The 10,090-nt window shown below is 35.7% G+C and overlaps 2 protein-coding genes and 1 pseudogene across 2 annotated transcripts in view; all 3 read right to left on the bottom strand.

Annotated features, from left to right (window-relative positions):
- LOC104738436 (cysteine-rich receptor-like protein kinase 40) overlaps positions 1-793 on the bottom strand; it is a 1,962-nt gene extending 1,169 nt beyond the window's left edge. The window contains exons 1-2 of the mRNA XM_010458612.1: positions 368-793; positions 92-313 (exon numbers count right to left, since the gene is read on the bottom strand). Of these exons, the coding sequence (XP_010456914.1) occupies positions 92-313; positions 368-793 (648 nt within the window). The remainder of the gene's footprint in view (positions 1-91; positions 314-367) is intronic.
- LOC104737300 lies at positions 2,512-5,089 on the bottom strand (annotated as a pseudogene).
- On the bottom strand, positions 6,072-8,701 carry LOC104737298 (cysteine-rich receptor-like protein kinase 40). Its single transcript, XM_010457438.2, has 7 exons — positions 7,827-8,701; positions 7,642-7,743; positions 7,434-7,567; positions 7,136-7,346; positions 6,815-7,052; positions 6,578-6,716; positions 6,072-6,496 (listed from the first exon to the last, which is right to left on the bottom strand). Exons 1-7 carry the CDS (start codon positions 8,659-8,661, stop codon positions 6,212-6,214), a joined length of 1,944 nt encoding a protein of 647 aa, XP_010455740.1. The 5' UTR covers positions 8,662-8,701; the 3' UTR covers positions 6,072-6,211.

Genomic DNA, 10,090 nt, shown 5'->3' with positions numbered 1-10,090 from the left:
GAGGAGGAGGCGCAGGAACTCTTGTTACATCATCAAAAGCACCATGGAAAGGATAAAAATCCCACCTGAAAAAACAGCTTGGAAAACTAACCATGCCTCCTCCTCTTCCTAGATACTTTGTTCTAAAATATACCACGCAACCTTCCAAACATGCATTGCAATCTTCAGAAGTTATATCGGGTGTGCATTGCATCAGCATGTAAACATCTGGAAACTCTGTGAACCCGGCTTTTCCGGCACTATAGTACTTGAGTACCGAGGAAGTATTAGCCTTCGTGGCAGCCTTGAGGGTCCGATTAACCATTGCTTCCCACTGTGGTACGAAAATTGTCAACGTTTTAGATGGCTCGATAGAATTTGGACTTACGGATACAAAAGGAGGACTAAGCTGGAGGCTCCTAAAAGTTGAGTTGTTTGAGGAACGAACAAGACAAGAAACGTCGTCATTGCCTCCCCATATGAAGGAGTCCTTGCGGCTTTGGCATTTATTTTGTTTATCCAGAGCCAATGATTGGACGCAACTGAAACAAGCTTCTTCGTCGTAGCCTCTTGCGCACATGGCAAGAGCATAAACTCTGTCGGGGTATTGGCCGAATGAAGCGTTGTAGAATCCGCGGTTAGCAACGACTTTATCAGCAAGATCAGAGAAGAGTTTCTCGCGGTTCTTAGGGTAGCTGCTGTTACGGTTGTATGAGCTTCCGAAACACTCTACGGAGTTAACACCATGGAGTGTTTGAAGGACAAAAAGAATAAAAGAAGAGAGGTATATCATCAAAGCAGGGCATTTCCCCATTTTTGTTTGTTAATGGTAACAACTTTTTTTTTTTTTTTCTTTCTTTCTTATTCATGTACTACTTCGTTATGATTTTTAAGCTCGTTATATTTATATAGCCAGAGCATGCCGGCTTTGACATCTCAAATGATGCTCATGATGCTAAAGCACAGGCAAATGAAATGACCACGTATTGGTTTTGTGAGACGTTAACGTATTAAGAACTTTTGGCCCCAAAAAAACATTGAGAAATGCCGTATTAATTGGTTGTTCCGAAAGAAACCAACAACAGTTGCTGTTGTGAAGTTGGAAGAAAACACATAGAGCCAACAAGGATAGCCAATGAAGTCAGGTTTTACTTGAAGCTCAACAAGGACATCCGATGAAGTTAACTGAAGACTTAGCCTCAATGTATAATATTTTTGCTGTCTATTTATTTCATCACATTCAGATGTAATTGATATTATCCTATTATACATGATAATCAATCAATCGAACCTAAGCTACATGCATCCCATTCGATCATAATAAATACCGTGACTCAGACTCTATACGTGACAATTCTTTCTACAACACATTTGAGACCATCACGAACAGTTGTATCTACAACTTTTGCTAGAATTCTCGTACTGTGTAAATTATACTATTCGTCTCCATATAGCCCGCACATCCATTTCATTCAATAACAGCTTTTGTTTTTGGCCGCGTGGCAAAAAAAAAGTCTTCCCCCTTCTAGGTCGAAAGTAGTATTGAGGCAAAGATTATCACAATTTTTTTGGAATTTGCCGAAAAAAATAAGATATGATGTAAAAAGTGATCAGTTTGATAGACACTACCCTTTTCCAATACAGCTTTAGCCTTTATGGACGTCCACAAGAGTTTCATAAAAAAAATTGGTATTTGTAAAATGGTTATATAAATAGAGAAAAAGTCATATTATAATGAAATGAAAAAAGGAAAACTTATAATAAACGCGAGAAGGACCAAACAGGTACTGTATTAAAAACTGAGATCAAATGCTATCTACTTGAGCACTCTTGTTAAATGTCCAAACCTTAAATTGTGCTTCTGCGTATCGTTTACTTTCTATTTGACTAGGCAACCCCTATCGCACGCATACGGCATCCTTTTACATTGAGATATATATAGAAGTCTTTATTTTTGCTCCTTTTACATTGAGATATAGAAGCCTTCATAGAACATAAAGTCTTTCCTCGTCAGGACCACGACTAATAAAAAAAATATTGCATATCCTCGATTCTCTATTGGGGGCAATTACAAACTTTAACCAATTTAGCTAACGTAGTCTAGTGACCTAGCACATTTAAATCACATAAAACAAGTTTTTGCGTGACTCCACTTCCTTTTACGTGGATCCGTCTTTGGTGTCATCGGAAAGAGTTTGGGGAAAAAAAATTATCCAAGTAATCAACTTTTCACTTAATCATAGTTTCCGAAGTGGTGTCTTTAACAACAGTCCAATATTTATAGGTTTTGGGTCATGTTTGTTTTGATGTCCATAATTTTTTTTTTCAATGCATTATTTGTTCTAAAACCATGAAATATTTTGTTGACCTAAAAAATGTAGGCTTTGTGATGAAGCTTAGGAAATGAAGATTTCATACATTAATTTACTATTTATGCTTTGAGATGAAGCTTAGGAAAATATCTAAAGACCACCAGATAAAATGAAAGGTTTCGTGATCATGATCATGATCAGGACCACAAGATACGTACAATGTATAGTTTGCTTTCGGAAAAAAACATTTTGATGAACTGATTTAAACCTCAACGACAACTCAACTCCGTGAAGACATCGCTGCTCATTGACATTTTACCACTTTCAGATTGGGAATGACTTCTAGTGAAGACAGGAGCATTGGGTAATGGAATGATGATAGTCTCACTGCCAAGCCATATTATCACAGAGCTCATGGTAGGTCTCTTTGCTGCATTCTCTTGAACACACAACAAACCAATCTGGATCAATTTGACGATCTCGTTTCTTGGATGCTCTATCAAGAAAGGATCAATTATAATATCAGGCTTTCCTTCAACCCATCTCTTCCATGTCTGCACCAAGAAAATAAGTATTATTTACATTTTGTACACAAGTGGTTTGAAGAGTAAGAACAAAATGGATCAAACACTGATATCATATGTCAAGAAGCTTACAAAAGCTGCAAGTCCTTCTCCTTCAAAGGTCTTGTTTCTTTCACCACTTATCATCTCTAGAAGCATGACACCGAAGCTGAAACATCAGATTTAGCTGACATTTGGCCGTGATTCAGGTACTCAGGAGCCATATATCCACTGCATATATGCAAACCAATAACATTAATTCTTGATTGCTTAAATGTCTGCAAGACTCTGTTTTAAAAACAGAGCATTTACAAATTTGATTGATATATATCTTACCGGGTTCCAGCTATTCGTTTTGTTTCAGCTCGAGTCTCGTCAGTGTCAAACAACCTCGCTGTTCCAAAATCTGCAACTTTAGGGTTCATCTCTGCGTCTAAGAGGATGTTACTTAACTTCAAGTCTTTGTCAATAATCTTCAGCTGAGAATCCTCATGAAGATAAAGTAGACCTCGAGCAATGCCTTCTATAATTCTGCATCTCATCTCCCATGTAAGAAGTGAACGCTTCTCTTCATCTGAAAATAAACATTTGTATTTTGCTCAAAAGTTCTAAAACTATCCAAATTGGCAGTTGTTTTTCGAAGGCTCACCGAAAATAAAGTGGTCAAGACTTGCGTTGGGGACAAACTCGTAGACAAGAATCTCTTCATCTCCTTCATTACAGAACCCAAAAAGCTTAACCAGATTCCTATGTTGGATTCTTGTCAGTAGTGAAACTTCATTCTTAAACTCCATATCTCCTTGTCCTGAACCTTTTGTTAATCTCTTTACTGCTATCTCTTGCCCGTTTAGCAATGTCCCCTGAAACCGGTTCTCAAGATTTGTTACTCATCCCGTCATCCGATTCCGAGATCAAGATCAATCAACAACTCAAAATCGTGAAAATGTAATTACTACCTTATAGACAGTACCAAATCCACCTTGGCCTAGCGTATTATCAGAAGAGAAGTCATTGGTTGCCATAATGATCATACCAAGATCAAACCGTAACACAAACTGACCACAGATTCAGAGTACTCTGCACTACCAGCTAACAAAAAAAAGAAACAAATAACCCTTAATTACTATATCATAACTCATAAGGTTGACTGAAGCAAGAAATTAAAGGTACACTAACCATTGGTTATGTTGTATAATTTTTTCTTCCGTGCATAGACTTTGATGAAGCCAACAAACACCAAAATATTAATGAAAGTAAGAAGCACAAATATTACGATAATCACACGATACCCAGTGCTTCTTCCTGCAAATCATTTAACCCCTTTTAGCCTGAGAACCTCTTTATCATACTTACAAATTTTATGGCAATGCTTTAACTCATTTGGTTTACCTTTCTTTTCTGTTATAGAGCTCTCCTTTTCCTGAGCCTGAGGTCGAGGAGGCGCAGGAACTCTTGTTACATTATCAAAAGCACCATGGAAAGCATACAGATCCCACCTGAAAAAACAGCTTGGACGATAAACCTCACCTCCTTTTCTTCCCCAAACCTGTTCTTTAAAAAGCTTCATGCATTGTCCCAAACATGTCTTGCAATCTCGGGAAGTTATGTCGGGTGTGCACTGCATCAGCATGGAAACATTTGGAAACTCTGTGAACTCGGCTTTCTCGGCAATATAGTATTTAAGTACCGAGGAAGTTTCAGCTTCCGCAGCAGCCTCGAGGGTCCGATTAGCCATTGCATTCCATTCTTGCTCGAAAAGAGTCATGTTTTTCCATGGCTCGATACTATCTGGACTTTGGTATCTAACAGGAGGTCTAAGCTCGAGGTTACCAAAAGTTGAGTGGTTTGAGGTACTTACAAGACAAGAAACATTGTCTTCACTGTCTTTGTCCCACGTGAATGAATCCATGCGGTTTGGACAACTCGTTGTCGTAAGTATACCTGAACGGCACTTTCAACACAACTGATACATGCTTGTTGCTCGTAGCCTCTTCCGCATAGACCAACAGCGTGAACTCTGTTGGGACTTTTGCCGAGTGAAGCGTTGTAGAATCCACCGTTGGTGGCGACTTTATTTGCAAGAGTAGAGAAGAGATCGCGGCGATTCTGAGCGTAGCTGCTGTTACTGTTGAATAAGCTTCCAGTACATCCCACGGCGTTAACAACTTCGAGCTTTTGAAGGACAAGAAGAAGAGAAGACGCAATAAAGAACATCAAAGCAGGTTGATTCCCCATTTTTTTTTTTTTTTCCTTTTTCTTGAACTACTTCGTTATCGTTAAGACATCAATAGATAATCAGTTATAGAGCAAACGAGTATACTATTACTAGTTGACTTGATAACATGTGTATTGGTCAATTTTTTTTAATTAGTGTACGTACGAGGAAAGTACGTAACACGCGGATACGCGTAGGTTTTCTTTGTAGAGCTATAACTAAAATACACCTAACAATAAGTAGTGTGATATGTTATGGAGCCATACGGAAAAAAAAATATTTGTACGTTTAAGACAAATAGTATAGTTGCTTGTAGTGAATCGGGAGAATGTTTACTATAAACAAAAAAAGACTTTTTTTTACCCACAAGGCCGCAAAACCTAACTTTGAAAAACAATTGCAAAATTTACAATTTATGATTGATAGTGAGTAACAAATTTAGCGATTTTTAAGTAGTTTTTTTGTTTTAATATATAAGTCAAGTAGCAAATTAGAAATCTTATAAGTCTTTGGTCGTAACTCGTAACTGGCAACGGTGGCCAAGTAAGAAGAGTAGTACAAAGTTCTTAGAATCCATTATTTATCAGAATTAAATATACCTAACTATTGAAGAAAGAAGCGTGAAAGTATCAAATCAAAGACCAAGACTCTTCACTTTAAGTGGACGTACAAGTAATATCTATTTTGAATTATTGTTATGTTCGAATTAACAAATTTTATTTCGTATCCACTTTCTCATTTTTTATGAGTAGAAGACTATGTGTCCCTAGGCTTATACATATCCAGGGAGAGGTCCATCCCATATGATTTCAACTCTAGTCTCTATGTTTTCTGTAACAATTTATGCGTTTAGATGAAAAGTAAAGAACTGATGTACCATTATTGTCAAAGAGATGCATAATATGGTAACGTAAGTTATCATTATTAACAAGATTTTAGTTTTCAAAATGAGAAGCAGAGCAAAAAATGAACATATTGAGCTTAGAGCTAAAATTTATGAGAATCCATACATTCATTTACTATTTGCCAAAAGGACAAAAATATTTAAACACCACAAGATACAATGAAAGGTTCCTTAAAGAAAGTTTTTTTGTGAAGTTTGCTTTCGAAAACAGTATTTTGATGATCAAATGATTTTTAACTCAACGACAACTCAACTCTGTGAAGACATCACCACTCATTGACGTTGTACCACTTTCCGATTGGGACTGACTTCCAGTGAAAGCAGGAGCATTAGGTAACGGAATGATGATAGTATCACTGCCAAGCCAAGTGATCACCGAGCTCATGGTTGGTCTCTTTGCTGCATTCTCTTGAACGCACAACAAACCAATCTGGATCAACTTGATGATCTCGTTTCTTGGATTCTCTATCAAGAAAGGATCAATTATAACCTCAGCCTTGCCGTCAACCCATCTCTTCCATGCCTACACCAACAAAATAAGTCTTTTAACTTTTTTGTACACAGATATATGAAGATTAAAAACTGATATGTGAAGTAAGCTTACAAAAGCTGCAAGTCCTTCTCCTTTATAGGTCTTATTTCTTTCACCACTTATCATCTCTAGAAGCATGACACCAAAGCTATAAACGTCAGATTTAGCTGAGATTTCTCCGTGATTCAGGTACTCAGGAGCCATATATCCACTGCATATATGCAAACCAGTAACACTATATTCATGACTGTTTAAATGTCTGCATGACTCTGTTTGAAAAGCAGAGCATTTAAAAAAATTATTCCTTACCGGGTTCCAGCTATTCGTTTTGTTTCAGCTCTAGTCACGTCAGTGTCAAACAACCTCGCTGTTCCAAAATCTGCAACTTTAGGATTCATCTCAGCATCTAAAAGTATGTTGCTCGCCTTCAAGTCTCTGTGAATAATCTTTAGCTGAGAATCCTCATGTAGATAAAGAAGACCTCGAGCAATGCCTTCTATAATTCTGAACCTCATCTCCCATGTAAGAAGTGAACGCTTCTCTTCATCTGCAGAGTTTCAAGAAACAATGTTTTGCTAAAAGTTTCTAAAACTATAAAAAAAAAAATGCGACTGTCTTTCGAAAACTCACCGAAGATAAAGTTATCAAGACTTGAGTTGGGGACAAACTCGTAGACAAGAATCACTTCATCTCCTTCGTTACAGAACCCAAGAAGCTTAACCAGATTCTTATGTTGGAGTCTTGTCAAGAGTGAGACCTCATTCTTAAACTCCATATCTCCTTGTCCTGAACCTTTTGTTAATCTCTTCACGGCTACCTCTTGCCCGTTTGGGAATGTCCCCTGAAACCCATTTTTAAGATCTATTTACACCTAAAAGACCTTGATTGATCAAGAACACACATTTTTAGGAACAAAAGTTATTACTACCTTATAGACAGTACCAAATCCACCTTTTCCAATAGTATTTTCAGAAGAGAAGTCATTGGTTGCCATTAAGATCATACCAAGATCAAACCGTAACATGAATTGACCATCAGAATCAGAGTACTCTGCACCACCAACTGGAAGAAAAAAAACAGAAATAAGCTTCCTCTCTACATCATAAGGTTGATTGAAGCAAGCAAGTTAGCCTTACCACTTTTATATTTTCCCCTCCTTGCAAAGACTTTAATGAAGCCAATAAACACCAAAAGATTAATGAAAGTAAGAACCACAAATATTGCAATTGTACTTCTTCCTGCAAATTATTAACGCTATTTAGTCTGAGAACCTCTTCATCATACTTACAAATTGTGCAATGCTATAACTCATTTGATTTACCTTTTTTATTTGTTATGCAGCTCTCCTTTGCATGCGTTGGAGGCCGAGGAGGCGCAGGAATTCTTGTTACATTATCAAAAGCACTGTGGTAAGTATATAGATCCCACCTGAAATAACAGCTAGGAAGACTAGCCATTCCCCCTTTTCTTTCCAGATAATCTTTTCTATAATTCATCACGCAATCTCCCAAACATTTTCTGCAGTCTTGAGAAGTTATGTCGGGTGTGCATTGCATCAGCATGTAAACATCTGGAAACTCGGTGAACCCGGCTTTTTCGGCACTGTAGTACTTGAGTACCGAGGAAGTTACAGCTTTAGTGGTAGCCTCGAGGGTCCGATTAACCATTTCTTCCCACTGTTGTTGGAAAAGGGTCATGTTTTTAGATGACTCGATAAGATCTTGATTTGGCCATATAACAGAAGGTCCAAGCTGGAGGCTCCTAAAAGTTGAGTTGTTTGAGGAACGAACAAGACAAGAAACGTCGTCATTGCCTCCCCATATGAAGGAGTCCTTGCGGCTTTGGCATTTATTTTGTTTATCCAGAGCCAATGATTGGACGCAACTGAAACAAGCTTCTTCGTCGTAGCCTCTTGCGCACATGGCAAGAGCATAAACTCTGTCGGGGTATTGGCCGAATGAAGCGTTGTAGAATCCGCGGTTAGCAACGACTTTATCAGCAAGATCAGAGAAGAGTTTCTCGCGGTTCTTAGGGTAGCTGCTGTTACGGTTGTATGAGCTTCCGAAACACTCTACGGAGTTAACACCATGGAGTGTTTGAAGGACAAAAAGAATAAAAGAAGAGAGGTATATCATCAAAGCAGGGCATTTCCCCATTTCAACTTTTTTTTCCTTTTTTTTCTGTATTTTACGTATATACGTAATGTTGTAAGAATTTAGATGTTGAGCTTTGTTCTATTTATCATTATGTATATATATAGAGGTGAGATGAGAAAAAGAGTATTAACTTGACTTGCAAATCGATAAAACGGTGAATTTTCAAAGATGGAAAAATGCCAACAGGATATTTCAATTAAACAAAATGTGGTCCAAATTTATAGTATTTGTTATTAATAATAAGAAGGAAATGTATAACAAGATACATATTAGTATGGGGAATTCTAAAAATGTCATTTTTTCATACCCTTTTTCAAAAAGACCTTATTTCTAAAAAAAAAAAAAATGTCTTTAAATTTATACTCAAACTAGGTTTTCATCCGGGATACACCGCAAAACTAAATTATAAATTATTATATTTTAAATAATAATTTTTAATATATTTAGTTTTCAAATTCTCAATTAATTAATTTTTATCTAATTAACTTATAATTTTGTTTAGAATGTTTTTTTCTTCTTCTTACGTTTTATACAATTTAGAACTTAATTACATTATATTTGTTATTAGATAAAATATAAAATTTTAAAACACTTACTTTTGTTTTTTATAATTAAATAGAGGTATATGTCTATATTGTATGTTAGTGTATATTTTTATGTGTATACAAATTTTTTATTTTTTGGAATATTAAGAAGTATGTGTAAGATTTTGTAGTTCATATACTAAATAATTTATAACTTAATTTTCCAAAATCTATAGTACATAAAATAAACTAATAGTTTTAGTGTTGGTTCGATAGTCCAAACCCGCCATGCTAGGCGGATCATACAACATGTTTAAAAAATTTTAATCTGCAAAAACTCATTATACAAAACCCGTGAAAGTAAAATATAGTATGTAAGACTAAAAGTCACTTTTTATCAAATCAATTTTTTAAATTTTTATCAAATAAAGAACAATACTTGGGTTCATGGGTTTGCTTCTAAGGGTGAATTTCTTCATTCACCTCCTCATAAAATAAGGAAATAAAATCTGTATACATTTGCAATTATGTTTGTTACCTTTTAAAACACTTAGTTTCTATAAAAAAAATTTGGATATAACTATTAAATTAATTATTTAATGTCAATAGTATGTTTGTAAATAAGTTTCAACTTCAGGATTTATTTCATAAATATCTCCAAAAATGTATATATAGATAAGTATGTAATCTTATAAACAACATACAAACTAGAGGAACATTTTTGAAAATAGACACGCTAAAATGAGAATTTCTCAAAAATTCTCTATTAGCTTTAGAAATGTAGCATCATGAATTTCCGAAAGTTTATGTGTTTCCCTAAGATATGTTGAAATTTAAATAAAACAATATATTAACTTTAGATGTGTTTCACTAAGATATTTGTATTATTTCAACTAATTTCATAA

The sequence above is a fragment of the Camelina sativa genome, chromosome 13 (assembly GCF_000633955.1).
Source record: "Camelina sativa cultivar DH55 chromosome 13, Cs, whole genome shotgun sequence".
Taxonomy (NCBI): Eukaryota; Viridiplantae; Streptophyta; class Magnoliopsida; order Brassicales; family Brassicaceae; genus Camelina; species Camelina sativa.
This window is presented reverse-complemented; position numbering and strand designations above follow the sequence as displayed.